The following is a 17,148-nucleotide window of genomic DNA, read 5'->3' on the forward strand; positions in this document are numbered from 1 at the left end:
ATTTTATTAGTAATTCTGTTTAAATTTAGAGGAAAGATTACTAGAATGAAATGGCTCTTTAAAATGTTTTAAAATTTTCTGTATTAATATCTTTTCTCTACCAGTAACTTTTAAAATTTTAAGCTCTTCATTTTAGAATGATTTGCAGAAAAGTTGCAATGTTAGTACGGGGCAGTAGGCTTCCCCTAATGTTTACAATTTATATAACCATGGTACATTTGTGGAAAATAAGAAATTAACATTGGTACAATGCTATGAACTAAAGATTTTATTTAGATTTCCTCATTGATGTCCTTTTTTTGGTTCCAGAATCCAATCTAGGTTAACACATTGCATTTAGTGTCCATTGCTTTTGATATTACAAAATATTTACTTATTAGTAATCTGTTGATTCTTTGAATTTAAAGTATTAGTGTAGGTACCTTTTTTAAAAAAAAAATTTTTTTTTATTAGAGAAATTGTGAACTTACAAAACAATCATGCAAATATGCAAAATTCCCATACAATACCCCTCCACCAACACATTACATTGTTGTGGAGCATTTGTTACAGATTATGAGATGACGTCATCAGACTCTTACATTAATTATGGTCTATAGCGTACATTTTACTAGAGTATATATATATATAGCATACATGTACTCTTGAAATGTAGATTTTGATAATGGTGACAATATGATTTTTATAAAATGAGCTAGTCCAGCACTTTTACTTTTTTCCATATTCTTAATTTATTCAGAACTACAGGATGCAGTTGTTTAATGTTACACCAATTGACAGGCTTCAGAAAATTGTTCCTTTGTCACACTTTCTTATTCACTGTTGCCACTGATTTCACCTAACTCTTTTTGATAGCTGATGGAGCACCTTATACTTATCATAAGAAGAAATCTTAACATAGACTTTTATGGGAGTTTCAGGAAAAATAAACCTCATAACTACTTAAAGAAAAAAGCAAAAATGTGAAAGATTTAAAGAAATACTGAGGTGTGGAGATTAATTAAGCAAGTGTAAATGAGTGACAAGTAGAGTACATTTCTGGTCTTAGTCAAAACAGACTTATTGAGGTCAGCTGAAGAACCAAGAAGGAATAATTTTTATTCAAAAATTGAAGTAACAAATATTTTTCAGCTTTATTTTTCTTTATTCTAGGATTTCTCTTTCTTGCAGAAGTTTTTTTTCATTTTATATTACAGATTATCCATAATGTGACTAATCCGTTATACATACTAACTAAATATTGATTGAATGGGTTTATACAATGTGATACATTATAGCATGACTTACTATTGACAGAGTATTTTGGCAAATATTTTTGTAAATATTTCTAAAGTCAGAATTCATTCTAATCCTGCCTGCCATATTAGTGGGCACCATCACGATCCTGCAGATGTTGAAAAGAATATTGAGGTAATGAAGGATGAATGTGAAAAACTGTTAGTAAGGATTGTAAAACTTACCACATCTTTAAAATTTTCTTTTAAGTTGCAGTTCCCTCAAAATTCTGAAACCTAAAATGCCCTTTAGGAATCATGTATTTGTTTATTTATTTATTCATTCATTCTTCCTCTCTCTTTTTAAAGGATCTTTCCAACAATCGTCTTACAACTGTTCCTGCTAGTTTTGCTTCTCTATCCAGTCTGGTGCGACTCAATCTTTCCAGTAATCAACTGAAGAGTTTGCCGGCAGAAATAAGTAGAATGAGAAGTAAATCTTTTTTATTTTTTAGGATATATAAATTTGAAGTTGGTACAACTTATATTTAGAAAAATACTTTTTACTGTAGTTTCAGAAAAACAAAGTACTAGGTTTTATGGTGGTAAATCTAAACAAAAGCCACTAGTCATAATGTATCCTGGATATTATCTAGCAACTGCCTAAAGAACTACCACCAAAGTATACTTTTACATATAGCAAAAAGAGAAAAAGTAAATAAGATTATGTGTCGTAATAAAATTATTTACCAGAGTAATAAAATTTTTGAACTGTTTGTGATCTGTTCATTCATTCATTCATTCATTCATTCATTCATTCATTCAACATTCACCAAGAGGTTATTCTCCTCTCATAGGTGATTCCATAGTTTTGATTTGCTCCTATCTAAAGGTGGTCAGATGTATATTTCATCATCTTAGAATTCTTAGAGTCCAAAATTGTTAGAGTGATTTTTTTTTTATGTTTAAAGGCAAACTACATTATTTTCCCCCTGATGGCTGTACTTTTTATCACCTGTAGACTGTTTACCTTATCTAGTTTTGTTTTGCTAACCATATGTAACTCCTTATTCAATTTTTTAAACTCCTCTTCTGTGGAGAAAATAATAGAAGTCATTTCCTACATTTGATTGCAAATTATTTTGAGGTATAATTGTAAATTTGTGCTGTTTTACTAAATAGTCATTTGTCATTTATAATAGCAGTGCCTAAGTTAAATCTGTCATAAATTGACTTTACATTTTTGGAGAGCTTTACCTAGGATACCAGTAATTAAGACTCTACTTGTCTTTATCATTTTTCAATAAATGTATTAGACAGTAGAGCTAAATATAAACCGTCTAGAATAAGGATATAAGAAGAATGGATTTTTTCCCATAAATTGCATAGTAAATTTAAATAAATCTTTAAAAAAAGAGCATAAAGAGAAATCAATAGAAAAATATTTTGAGTTTACAGTGATTATTCTAAAACACTGTATAATTAATGATCAGATTCTTTCTGTCCTTCAGCCATGACAGTGATAGTTTTAAGCTAGCACTAGTAGTACATTTAGTTCATTTCACTATTAATAATTGGATTTTAACAATAATGTCTTATATTTTTATGGTCTTTTATAACTCAAAATGATTTTGCATTTATAATTTTACCGTCATATCAGTTCTGTGAGGTAGGTGGGGTGTTTATTGTTTACATTTGAATGATTAATAAGCTTGGATTTTGAAATTATATAGTAAATTTGACATAGCCAGGGCTCAAATCCTCTTAGTACATTTCCCATTGTACTTTTTTATTGTTTATATTCTCAATCAATGTGCTTAAGTACAAATAGTTATAAATTTGTTTAATCTTTTCTTTATAAAGTTTAAAGGATTTGAGATGGATCAGATTGTGAAATTTGTTATAATGTTTTAATCAAATATGTAATTATTATATTAGTTGAAAGTAATATTACTGCATTTATTTTGAAAAGCACTTAGCTGCTACAAACTCTAAAAGAAGTAGTCTAAAATGATGTATCAGTCCAGTTTTGAATTATGTTAAAATTGGCAGGCTCAAAGTATAGGGAAAAAGAATTGTAAAATGCACGTTCCCTACTCAAATTAGATGGTTAAGAGTGAGCTTGTGGAAAATATATGGTGACCATAGTAAGTAGAAGACTATAATATGGATTAAGGAGAAAACTGCTTATTGAAGTCTTTAGAGATTCAATAAAAGGAAGACCTTTCCTTTTTTCCATTTTTGTTTTCTGTTCTGCTTTTAAGAAAGAAAGATCCAGGAGATAAGAGGGAGACTACAAATAAGAAAATTCTTCTTGAACTACCGTAGACATTCTTCTTGTCAAGAGTGTTACCTAAGGCATTAAGGAAAGCATATAAATTAAAAAAAAAAAAAAGGAAGGAAGGAAGGCAGAGGCAGACAGAGGGAAGAGGGGAGGTAGCATGGAAGGAAATACATAGAAATTCAAGATTTTTTGCCAGAAAGTCAGCTTGCCTGGAAACACAGATGTTTCTAAGCCCCCTACCAGCCAGTTATTGACATCTATTCATATGACCATTATGAATGCATGTTTATACATCTTTAACTACATTAATCTTTTTCTTTTTACAGATGCATGATAACTAAGGGAAATGCTAATGTATCATAGTATACAGTTTATACATTTTAGAGCATGATGACAGAACTAGAGTACTTTATTTTTAAATCTATTACAAAGATGATGTGAATTATAAAATGTTGTTGTAATATCATCATTTCTCCTTATAATTAAATGTAAAAACACTTAGTTTACTTTTATTTAGTTCATTAGTATTCTAGTATTCCTGATGATAATAGCAGTATATAATGACACAGAATTATAAACCCTCCTGGTGATTAATTACACTTACTTTGGAGGTATATACAACCATAGGCTAATACTTGTTTTCTCTATTAAAGTACTTTTTTTGTTACCTAATTTATATTATAGGACTAAAACATTTGGATTGTAATTCAAATCTCTTGGAAACTATACCTTCTGAATTGGCTGGCATGGATTCACTAGAATTGCTTTATTTGCGGAGGAATAAATTACGTTTTATGCCAGAATTTCCTTCATGTAGACTATTGAAGGTACTGTTTAGTTGATTATTAAATAACTATTTTCCAAAAATTAGTTATGAAAATTAATTTTTAGGAGCACTAATCTTGTTTTACATTGGGTATATACACTAGTTATATGTACTGAATTTTTCCTATGTTAATATTTAAAAGAATATTAATATGACAAATGGCATTAGTAGTATTGTTAGTAATAGATATATTTAAAAGAAGAATTAACTTTAAAAATTGCAGTTCATCCATTTACATAGATTAACTAATTGTCAGTCTGATAATTGTAGATTCCGTTAATGGGAGATCGTTATATATAATGTTCAATAACTAATGAATAACATACCAATTATAGTGTAAAATAACTTTATACTGATAAATGATTGATTTTGTAACTTTAACTTTTCAATATGTAGTTGTTAGATTTATAGTTTTATTAATTCTGTAAATGTAACCATTTTATGTTGCCTGAAAACTTTTGAAAAAATTTTTGCCGTTATTCTGGAGCTGTAATATAGCTTAAATATAATGGAAAATTCAAGTATTTAGAAAGCTGTGTTTTTGTTCATGTATTTCTTGAATGATTTGAAAACTGAGTACCCACAGAGTTATTTTTCTTATCTGGTATGAAATTGAATACAGAAATACATATAACTGATCTTTGGTTTTGTAGGAATTGCATGTAGGTGAAAACCAGATTGAAATGTTAGAAGCAGAACACCTTAAGCATCTGAATTCTATCCTTGTGCTAGATCTGAGGGATAACAAGTTAAAATCTGTACCAGATGAAATTACACTACTACAGTCTTTGGAAAGGCTTGACCTAAGCAACAATGATATTAGTAGGTAAGTTTAAGGATCAAATGAATAAGATACAGTATTTGCATTTGGTTATAATTTGTAAAGTAAAATAGTTCTAAAAAAGTTTGTTGAGGTCTTTTATTAAAAATTGAATTCAGTAAATATTTATTTAGCATATATCTTGTGCAGACATGCAAAGATTAGTTAGATTTTGTCCTTGGCAGCAAGGTTAATACTCTAAAAGAATCAGACATATTTACAAATTATTATAACCCACTAGAATGTAGCTAGGAAGACTAGATTTTATCTGTTTTGTTCACTGCTAGGTCTCTAGCTCCTAGATCAATGCCTGGGCACATACACAGTGCCTGATAAATACTTGATGAATTTGTTAAATGATAGTAAAACCATAAAAAAGATACACTTTAGGGGTATAGTGAGAAGAATCAGGAAAGATTTCATGGCTGGAACTAAGATGAGACAAGTTCATTGCCTAGAATTCAAAATTTAAAAGTACTTCCTTAGAGATAAGGTGGTGAGAAGGATCCACTTGACCAGAAGACACAGCACAAACAAAGCTTTGGGAATTCAGAAAATTGCAGAGTATATTCAGAGAACAACAAGCAGACAAGTTGAGTTGATAAATAATATGCTGGTAGGGAGGTTGCAAGAATTCAGGGCTTAAGAGATAAGCTGAGGCCATATGAAAGAGACCCTTGAAATGCCTGTGATAAGTCAGTTTTCATTAATTTTATTATTGAAAGTTATGAACAAAACCAACTTTGTTGCATTATCATTTAAAAAAATAAATTGGGTGAAGAGAATTAGATACATTGAATAGGAATGGTTTTGTAGGTAGGAAATCCAGATAAACAGATTAATCTAATAATAGTTATCTCTAAGGAGAACTTGATATATTCAACTCACTATATTGGCAGATTTGTAGGTTTATCTCATATAATGAGGACCTTAACTCTGGTGGCAGTGAGAAGGGAAAGAAGACAGATATGAGAGGCAAGATAAGTTAGAACAAGAATTATAATGGATTGATTGATATTGCAGATGGGGAAGAGGAAGGTAGTGAGCAAAGAATCATAAAAAGTTACAGAACCATAATTTTTAGAGATGGAATTATTTTAAAGATATGATATAAGATTCATATTTACCTAGGAATATATACCAATTATATGTCTGAGATTTTGAGCTTGGATGACAGAAAGATGGGGCTACTGTTCACAGAAGGAGAAAGTTAGGCATGGTAGGTTTTTTTTTCTTGTGTATACATTTTTAAGTATTTTTAAAAATTAGAATTGTTTTCACAGTGAACATATGGCAATGGTGCACCTTTACCATAGATTTGAATACTCTGATAGTAACCATTCTTTCTAATTATTTCTGTGTATGAAAGCATTTGTAAGTGATCTAGCTATCCTAAAAGTGCTTTATCTTACAAGTAATGAAAAAAATAGTGTCTTGCTGCTTATAAATATTTACGTGTGAATATATTCCTAATAGCAGTTTTATTAAGTCTAGTAAATGGAAGTAGTAGAAAGCAAATAGTTAAAACAAAACCTGAACCCAAAATTAGCCAGATAAAGTAAATGGTACAAATATTTCTGGCATGCATGTTTCTTTTTCTCCAAAGCTCAGTATATAAAGTGCACGTATCTCGTAAAGGCCTAGAACATAATGGCATTCAGTAAATATTTGTTTCTTTCCTCTTCCAATTCCTTACTTTCTCGATCTTAGACAATTCTAAGCCATTTTGATCCCCCTCTCAAATCTCCATTAACTAAATTATTGATTCCTCCACTGCTATGAGTAGTTTTTAAAAATACAAACCATTTGGTCACTTTTCTGCTTAAAAAACTTTGAATGGTTCTACGTTGCCATGCATACTTCTCCAAATATGGCTGTGCATCAGAATCACCCGAGAGGCTTAAAAAAAAAGGTTCTGTGGCCCAAATGACTCAGAATCTCTAACAATGGGGCATAAACATTTTTTTAACAAACAATTCCTAGTAGATTTTTGATGCCTGAGGTCTTTTAACCAGGAATTGAGAACCACTTGTTTTGGAAGATTAACTCCAGACTTACCATACCATTCAAGGGCATCTCACAGTCAGACTTCAATCATTTTCTTCACTCTCTTTCACTCTCCTACAGGTATCCTGCTCTGTGACTACACTGAACTATAAAGATACTTAGTATTTCCTCATTTTTTGCTTAACCCTAGAATGCCTTTTTCCTGCTTTACTGCCTAATAGAATCCCATTCCTCTTTTTAACCCCAAATTTGAGCTTTGCAGCTCCCTGTTTACCCCCAGTTTCTACATCTTTACTCTCATAGCAACTTTATGGTTTCGCATTTATCTAAGTGTTTTTATATCATATTCATTTGTTGATATCTGTTTTATGTACAATAAAATTCCAATTTCAAGTGTACAATATGATGACTTTTGGCACATGTATACATTCATGTAACCATCATTAGTCATGTAGAATATTTTCATCTTCCAGAAGATTCTCTCATGTCCTTTACAGTCAAGTCCCTCCTACATCCCCAGCCTCTTTAAACCATTAATGTGTACTATTGCTATAGTTTTGTCTTTTCTAGAATTTCATATAAATGGAATCATAAAGTATATGGTTTTTGTGTCTAGCTTTCATGTAGCATATAGCTTTTGAGATTTCATTCATACGATTATGTGTATCAGTAGCTTGTTTATATTTTTTGCTCAGTAGTATTGCATTGTAGAGATTATATTACCATTTATTCATCTCTTTACTAATTAGCTGGTGGGCATTTGGATTGTTTTCACATTTTTTGGCTATTATGGATAAAGTTGCTATGAACATTCACATACAAGACTGTCATGTTTTCATTTCTCTTGGGTAAACATGTAGGAGTGGGATTGCTGAATTTTTGGTAAAGTGTTTGAAATGTATACTTCAAAAGATACTGCTTTCCAAACTGACTGTACCAGCAGCATATCATAATTCCTATTGTTATATTTTGGTTAACCGTTTATGAGTATGTTTACTTTGTTCAATTTGTAACACCCAAGGGCAAGGATCTTGATAGCCCTACACCAATGCCTAGTACAATGTAGGTGCTTAATAAAGTCAATGAGATTGTGTATTTATATTTATAAACACAGCTTATCTTCTTGTATGTTGAAGATTAAAAAATGACTTTACTTAGTGAAAGAAAACATGAATTGGTAATTGAAAATTATTGTTTTCCTTTTGCTTGTCATTCTTTTTTTCACCTAAGAAGAATTTTATTTACTCATAGGGCAAAAAAGTTAGAGCCAGTGAAGCATAGTTAAATTGAATTAACAGATTCATGTGAATCTATATTTTGAACGTTTGATATATAGTTTGTCATATCCTGTTAGTTTTAGTCTCGAGTGTTTAGTTGAATTATATACAATGTCTTTCATGAAATAAACTTGATCTTGCAGTCTACCCTATACATTGGGAAACCTTCATTTGAAATTCTTGGCATTAGATGGAAATCCTTTGAGAACGATTCGAAGAGAAATTATAAATGTAAGTATATTTAGAATTCATCTCTTTGTTTTAAATTTGAAATTCAGACATTTATGTTGATGTATGAAACTACAAGACTTGGTGAATTGTGTCTTTCCACTCTTTCAGAAAGGAACCCAAGAAGTCTTAAAATATCTGCGAAGCAAGATTAAAGGTACTTTTTAATTTCTCCTTTATTTTGAAGGGTATGAAAGGTGGTGAAGTATTAATAGTAAATAAATTTAAATATACTCGGGGTAGAAACATTTAGAGGAAATGATCCTTAGCAGATGTGGCTCTAATTTTGAATCCATAAGCAGTTAAGTATGCAGGGGTTATAAAACATCCTTAAACTCATGATAATGTTTTATTTTTAATCTCTTTGATTTGTAAAAATATGAATGATAACGAAGATTCAATAAGTACCTAATGCTTTCACTTTGAAAAAGGAGCAAAACTTGACTTTCAGCATCTTTATTGGTTCTGTTAACTAAGAAGTATATTAACACTTATTTGAGTATTTGCTGTTCATGCGTAGCTTTGCTAATTTCTGACAAAAATAAAACATGTTTTTCAGGATATGTTAATTTAGCATTAACATGCACACAAAATGAAAACACTATAATTTTAATTTTTACCCAGTTCTTTTTTCACATCTGTCATTGTAGCATAAACTAGAGCAATAAGAAAAAATTTACTTGTTCCAGTTTATTGCCATTTATTGAATTACTCCAAAATGTAGTGGATTAATACAGCAGTCATTTATTTATCCCACAACTCTGTTGGTTAGCAGTTTGAGCTGGGCTCTGCTGGGCAGTGCTTCTGGACTGAACCAGGCTTAGTTACTAAAGCTTACTCATTTGTCTGCAATGAATTGGTGGTCAATGGCTTCCTTTTCATTTCTGACATTCACTTGGCTCTTAGCTGGGATATTGACATTCGTATCTCTTGTTATCCAGTGGACTTCCTGGCTTATTCAGATGGTACTGGTTACAGGGTCCTCAAGAGGAACATGAAAGAGGGCAAATATCAATGCACAAATGCTTTTCCTATCAAATTTGCTAATGTCCATTGTCCAGAGGACATCATAGGCTTGCTCAAAGTCAGTGTGGGAGAGTAAGGTAGAATAAATATGGGCGATTTAATATTTGCTTTAAAGTTAGATTGTTAGATGCCTTTATTTTATAAATTCAGTTGGGTCTTTCAAATTATTACCTTTCAGCACACTATCAGAAGTCTTTATTTAGTACTTAATTATATTGCAGTTTGGTCTCACTTGTCAAAAAAAAGGGCCTGGCTCATTTTAGGCATTTAGTAAATGTTTGTTGGTTGAATGATTAGTTGAGTGGAGGGGTAGATGGATAGATAATAAAATCTATTGCTTTAGGTTAAAAAACAAAGTTCTTTAAAGTTGAAGAAACTAAATTCAAAGCTAACCTGTAATGCATTTTATTCTGCTCATCTTTATTTTATTCTTTAAAGAGTCTGATATTTTATTTTAATTCGAATAAATTTCCAAAGGTGTAACCTCCTTTCTTTATATCATAAAATACTCACTGTTCTAGTGTGGAACAGTATCCTTCTTTCCTGTTCTATTATAAAATATTTTTTACATTTTCAAAGTGGTAAATCACATGCTATCATGTGATTTTTCTTTTAAAAAACAGCTTTGGTTCCTAAATACTATTTTTGTTTCCAGTCCATCTTCTGTATGGCTTTCAGATTGATTTTATTAAAATAAAAATTTGATGATGTAAGTTCCCCTGGTTATAAACCTTTAATGTCAACCCTGTATAGCGGGGTTCTTAACCTTTTTGTTCCATGGATCCCTTGGCCAGTCAGGTAAAAACCATGGACCCCTTACTAAGTCCACTCTATCACACCTGCACCAACACATCCTCACAAGAATAATGTTTTTTTGAAATTCAATTCTAGCTCATGGATCCCTTGTTAAGAACTCCTGCTGTATAGAGAGAATAAGTTTAAACAATATAATATAAAAGTACTATGTGTCTATCTTGTTAACCTCTTCCTAGCATGTCTGTCTACTTAAATTATACTATATGCCATGCTCTGAATTTTACTTCTACCTAAAATAACTTCGTCTATGCCTACTCATGCTTCCAAATTCAGGGTAAGCATTATAAACTGTTAGTAGTTTCCTTAACCTCTTTCCATTTTCCTGGCACGTTAATAGCTTATTCCTCTATATCCACTTTGCTTTGAATGTTTCTCTAACTGCATTTGTACAGTATTATAATTATTTAAAATAATATCTTCATAGACTTGTCAAGTTCATAATGATGTCATCTTTATATATCCAACACCTAGCCCAGCATAATATTGCCAGTCAGCAAATATTGAATGAGTAAGATAATTGCATAGTTCAGCAGTTGCCATTTTCTATCATGCCCTTCAAAGAAATTATCAAAATAATTTTCTGAGAATCCTTTTCCCTTTTCAGTGCAAGAATTTCCTTCCCTCTCCTAATATACTTTCTCTCAGAAATTTTGATTATCACTTACAGTTCATGTCAGAATAATCAAATTTTTATGAACTCAAAAATCCAGGATATACTTCATGTAAGTTACATTTATATACAAACATTTCTGTTACACAACCTCTGTGAAAGATGGCAGATTGAATCTATGAATCTTTATTCTCTTCAGAAACAATGCTAAAACAGTGGTAATGGTAATGGATATATTTTTAAACGTATACATCCCTAAAGATAAGGAGAATGAATTAAAAGAAAATGATAACAAAAATTTGGAGTTCAGAAAGTCAGTAGACTAGTGGTATTTAGTTAGTAGGTCAGAAAAGGCAGAATTGCTAAATTCTGAATAAATTTGGTGATTCACACTCAATGGCATTTGCTTTAACAACTATTATAGAGTCCATCAAATCTTAACTCAAACAATAGTATCTTAAATAAGATTCTTCTTGGATATTTTCAAAGTAGTTTCATTTTCCATTTTATAAATAATGGCAGCTCCATATAGCACAGTATTACTAACTTTGCGCAAAGGTAGAGTGGGGAAGGCAAAACCTGGCCAATGTGTGTGTTAGATAGAGCCATAGAATGTTAGAGCTAGAGGAGATCTTAGAAATTATATTGATAAAATCTCTAAAAGAGAGATCCGGAAAAGCTAATTAACTTTCTCAAAATATTATAACTTGTTTGACTGAATGAACAAATAATTTATCATTCATTCAACAAATATTTATTAAGTGGTAATTTCCACTCACTGTGCTAGGTGCTAGAGATTCGTTGACCTACAAAATAAATATGGCTATGTACAATTCCTCTTATATTACACACAAATAATTGTTCTTCATATGATTATTGCAGTTATGAGTTCCTTGTTAACATATGCTTTGAACCATTTAATTTTAATTTAATTTTTTATTTGTTCTTGAACAATTGTATTTTGAAGTCCAAAGGAATCATGCTCATTTCTTATGGTCATGGAATTGACCATAAGTCAATAGTAATGGAATTGAAATACAAATCTTGACTTTCAGGCCATTCACAGTTAAGGCCTTTAGGTTATTAGTATTGGACAGTAAACTCATTGGTATTTTATAAAGTGCGAGGATGGTTGACTATATTAGGATATATACTGAGCTGTTGTAATGAAAAGACCCCCAAATGCAGTGGTTTAAGCAAGAAAGTAGTTTATTTTACCTAACAATAGTCCAGATGTAAAAGATGAGTAGCTGATTTGTGCGTCTGCCATCTTCAACATGTAGCTTCTATTTCTGGGTTTAAGGCAGCTGTTCTAATTCTTGTCATCTCAGCTATCAATAAGTGGACCAAGAATTCAAATCTTTATAAGGTCAAGATCCAGAAGTAGGAAGCAGACTTGGCCCAGTGGTTAGGGTGTCCGTCTACATGGGAGGTCCGTGGTTCAAACCCCAGGCCTCCTTGACCTGTGTGGAGCTGGCCCACACGGAGTGCTGATGCTTGCAAGGAGTGCCCTGCCATGCAGGGGTGTCCCCACATAGGGGAACCCCACGTGAAGGAGTGCGCCCCGTAAGGAGAGTTGCCCAGCGTGAAAGAAAGTGCAGCCTGCCCAGGAGTGCCACTGCACACACGGAGAGCTGACACAACAAGATGACACAACAAAGGGAAACACAGATTCCCATGCCGCTGATAACAACAGAAGCGGACAAAGAAGAACACACAGCAGCAAATAGACACAGAGACAGACAACTGGGGCGGGGGAATGGGGGGGGGGAGAGGGGAGAGAGAAATAAATAAATCTTTAAAAAAAAACAATCCAGAAGTATCACACATCACTTCAGATCATTTGCCATTGGTTCACAACTATTGTTCTGCCACAGGAAGCAATAATTTAAAGCCCACTGACCAAGTGTCAGTAGAATCTTTACTGGGAACTTCCCTCTATATCTTTGTTTCATCTCAAGTTTTTCTTAGCTTTTTCATCTTTCAGACCTTTTCCTCTTCCTCTTAATTTCTCTTCTTTTCTCCTTTCTGGAGTAGGAAATTTTTTTTTCTTTATTTAAAGTGGGACAGTAAACCAAAGGAAAACCAACAGAAGCCAAAAAGAAATAAGGAGAAGCTTTATTTCTTTGTTTAAGAAATATAGAAGTAGTAAGCATCCAGTTTAGCTGCTTTTAAAACTAATGAAAGGGAAGTATGCAAATACCCAAAGCCCAAGAAAAAGTTATTTACTTTTAATTTAAGACCTTTTCAGTTTGTTCTGCTTCTTGCCTAAGTCTGATCTGTCAGTTTATTGGCCATCTATCATTCTTCCTTCTTTTCCTGGTTGCTCAGTCACATTTTAATAATACCTGGGGATCTGCTGACATTTGTTGCTTTGAAGGCTTAGTTCTCATCTCTTCTACTTTTCTTGGTGATTGTACAATTTCTTTGAACTTCAAGCAAGAGTTATTCAAAGCATAGGCTGGCAAGGAGCTTATAATTGCAATTATCATACGAAGAACAATCATGTCTATATATAATCTAAAGGGAATTATAAATAATGAGAATTGGTGCATTTATTTGGAATTGTTCCTTAGCTTTGCACATACATACAAGTTAAAGTCCCAATACAATTTCCTTATAAAGGCATAACTTTATTTTCTTTAAGCAATGAAGCATTTTCTCAGTGAGAAAGAATATAGTATATACATCCCTAGAGGCACATAAGAATCACCTTTGGAGCTTTTAAAAAGAAACAATGGGCCTAGTCCAGTTCCAGATCAATTAAACAGTAGTTAGAGTAGAATTGGATTTAATTGTCTCTAAATATCCTAGAGCTCTTTGAGGTAAAGTTGGACAAATTTATTGCTATTTTTTTTCTTTTCAGCTTATCTCCCCTTGTACTTATTGACTACTGTTTTCAGTTTTAGAATTAGAAATTGAATTGATGAAGATTGCAGATAGCGTTCATAGTTTGATTCAAGAGATATTGGTGACATGAAATAAAAACTTCATGCTGAAATGAGGGACTTGATAGAAATTGGTGATTTACTTTGAGAATACTGAACAATCAAGAACTATGAAGTTACTTACCATTTAAAAATAATATTAGAATTTTTGAAAATTATTAAAAGGCATTTGACTGTGATACTTCTTGTCTATGATATTTCAATATATTCAGTATGGAAGCATATTCTAAATATTCCTTAACTTTTATGTGAAAAAAAAAACTTTTTTTCATCTTTAAGAATTTATTAATTTTCATGTGAAGTAATTTATGTTCTCCCCAGTGTCTATGCAGAAGTCCAGTAATTCACCTGGGATTAAGATAACTTTTGGTAAAGTACTGTTATTTATCAGTTAGTCGGAAAAGTTAATTTGTCCTATAAACCCAATTTGCCCCAAAAATATAACTGTGAAATTATAATTATTTTTAAAAATCAGTGTTTTGCTAAATATAGAATACTTAAACCATCCTCCCCAGATAGTTTTTTTCTTTTAGATTTTAATTTATGTGTTTGTTTTGTTGAGCCTACATTTCCCTGTCTGCAAAGTGAAGATATGTACTTTTTTTTTTACTTTATTTTAATTTCAAAAAATAAAAACAGGCAGCTTAACAAATTATGGAGGGAAGCGGATGTGTCTCAACTGATAGAGTGTCCATCTACCATATGGAGGGTCCAGGGTTCTATATTCAGGGCCTCCTGACCCCTATGGTCGCGCACAGGGGCGCCCCTGCATAGGGGAGCCCCATGCGCAAGGAGTGAGCCCTGCAAGGAGAGCCGCCCTGCGTGAAAAAAGTGCAGCCCACCCAGGAGTGGCACCGCACACACGGAGAGCCGATGGAGCAAGATGACGCAGTAAAAAAGAGACAGTTTCCCAGTGCTGCTTGAGAATACAAGCAGATGTAGAAGAACACACAGCAAATGAACACAGAGAGCAGACATTAGGGGAGAGAAATAAAAGAAAAAAATGATGGAAGCTGTGGAAGACAGTTGGGCAGTTCCTCAGAAAGTTAGTTAAGCATAGAATTTACTGTATTACCCTGCAACCCCACTATTAGGTATATACTCAAAAGAATTGAAAGCAGGACCTTGAACAGAATATTTGCTCACCAATATTCATAGTGGCATTATTAATGATTGCCAAAAGATGGAAGCAAACCAATCGTCCATCATCTGATGAATGGATAAACAAAATGTGGTATGTTTATTATAAATAAATAAATGAAATTAGGTCTTTTATATCTCTGGACTTATAAATGAACCTTCAACACTTACGAAGCACACAAATCAGTGTCCACATATTCTCCTTCTGTCTAGTTGGTCAGAAAGTATCTAATTATTGAAATGTCCAGGAACATAAGCTTACTGTCCAAGAGACTCAAGTAATGGAATTCCTTTTCATTCTGGCTAATATTTAAGTGTAAATATTATACTACCACTACTACTACTACTACTAAGAAGAACAATTATGTGATCTATTTATATTTTTTAAAAAGACAATAGAAAAATGATAATAAAAAACATGGTCTATAGATAACAATGGAATATTATTCTTCCATGCAAAGGATTAAAGTTCTGATATATGCAACAACATGGATGAACCTTTCAATTGACTTTTAAGGGCTTATATGTTTCAGCTTTATGTGATTGACCTCTTAATTTGGTAGGTTTCCTGTCAGTCATTTGTGCAATCAACAGGCTGTTTTTCTCTCTGGAAACTAAGGGTCTATTCTTCGTGTCTTTTGTTCTGAAATTAATTAATAGAAAATAGACAGTGGCTTGAACTATCATGATAATGTGCTCTTGTGGTTTTATTTTTATTCACTGTTTGGTGCTCAGTGGAACTTTTGTTGTTGTTTTTAAATCATTTAGTTATTTAATTAAAAAGGTAAGTGAAAATGGTAAAAAAAAAAAAAAATTAACCAATGTGAGAAGACATATCATGAAAGGTAAACTTACCTCTCACACCATTCTCCTCCCCAGAGATAATAGCCTCCTTATATTCTCCTTGATGCTGATTGTTTAAAAATAGCTCTTTGGAAAGTTTTGAGAAAATCTGTCTCAATACATAATCACAATAGAATGTATATCATCCTGTGTACTATAAAATAGTGTTGGGTTTTGTTGCTGATTTAATATTGTTTCCCTAGTTATATAATTTGGGAATACGTATTACATCTTTGAAGTAACTTAACTGCTAAAGTGAACTTATAAATACCAGAGCAGTCACATTATCTTAGTTTTTTCTTTTATGTCTTTCATTTCTATTTGATAATCTGTTCTACTTCAGTTAATAAAGTATTCATGTAAGTTTTGTGACCTCTTAAGCTCAGTGAAAGAGAAATAGATTCACTAGTAATTAACAAATCTTTATTGAATGCCCAGTAGGCAGAAACAAGATCAGGGATGCCACTAATTCTTTGTGATCTTTTAGCATACCTTTTGCTCATATGTATGAACACTGAGACTGTTTCATCTTTTGCCCATTGCTGAAAAATTAATGGTATTATTATACTTCTCTCTAGATTCTTCAAGTCTGTTTTGCCAAGAAATCACATCATTACTTTAAAATGTGTATGTTTTTTGTTCGTTTTGTTTTTTTTACACCATACAGTGGCAGTGTTATTATCTGGAGATTAGTGAGGGGGTTGATGGTGTGTGAGTATGTGAGTATGCAAAAGGCTTGCACTTGATAAGAAAATATCTTAATATACATAATGTACCAGAAGCGCACTTGATTGCATTAAATGCCATATTTTAAGTGATTGGGAATAATCAGCTTCATTGTAATGTACAGTGCAAAGATAGGCTTATGTCTATTTGGTAGACAACTGTAGGAGATGGCATTTTTCCTTTGTTAACAAATTCCTTCTAATGGTTCATATTTTTTTTAAGTGGAAAGATTGAGTGCCGTTGTTTCTTTTAAGAAATTATAGTTATTATTTGGAGGTTTTTTCCTACCCCTAAATTTCCTTACAGTAAAATTTATTTAAAATTTTTGAAGCCGTACTTAGAGTACCTTTATCTATTTTCTATTAATTAAATATTAGATTCTA

General features: G+C 32.0%; 1 protein-coding gene across 2 annotated transcripts in view; it reads left to right on the forward strand.

The window, feature by feature from the left end:
* The window catches only part of LRRC40 (leucine rich repeat containing 40), a 53,296-nt gene that overhangs the window by 20,368 nt on the left and 15,780 nt on the right, over positions 1-17,148 (forward strand). For both annotated transcript variants that reach the window (XM_058303365.1, XM_071217385.1), the window contains 5 exons: positions 1,584-1,707; positions 4,183-4,325; positions 4,978-5,150; positions 8,572-8,659; positions 8,768-8,813. In XM_058303365.1, coding sequence (XP_058159348.1) covers positions 1,584-1,707; positions 4,183-4,325; positions 4,978-5,150; positions 8,572-8,659; positions 8,768-8,813 — 574 coding nt within the window. The remainder of the gene's footprint in view (positions 1-1,583; positions 1,708-4,182; positions 4,326-4,977; positions 5,151-8,571; positions 8,660-8,767; positions 8,814-17,148) is intronic.

Source organism: Dasypus novemcinctus, chromosome 9 (genome assembly GCF_030445035.2).
Source record: "Dasypus novemcinctus isolate mDasNov1 chromosome 9, mDasNov1.1.hap2, whole genome shotgun sequence".
Classification (NCBI taxonomy): Eukaryota; Metazoa; Chordata; class Mammalia; order Cingulata; family Dasypodidae; genus Dasypus; species Dasypus novemcinctus.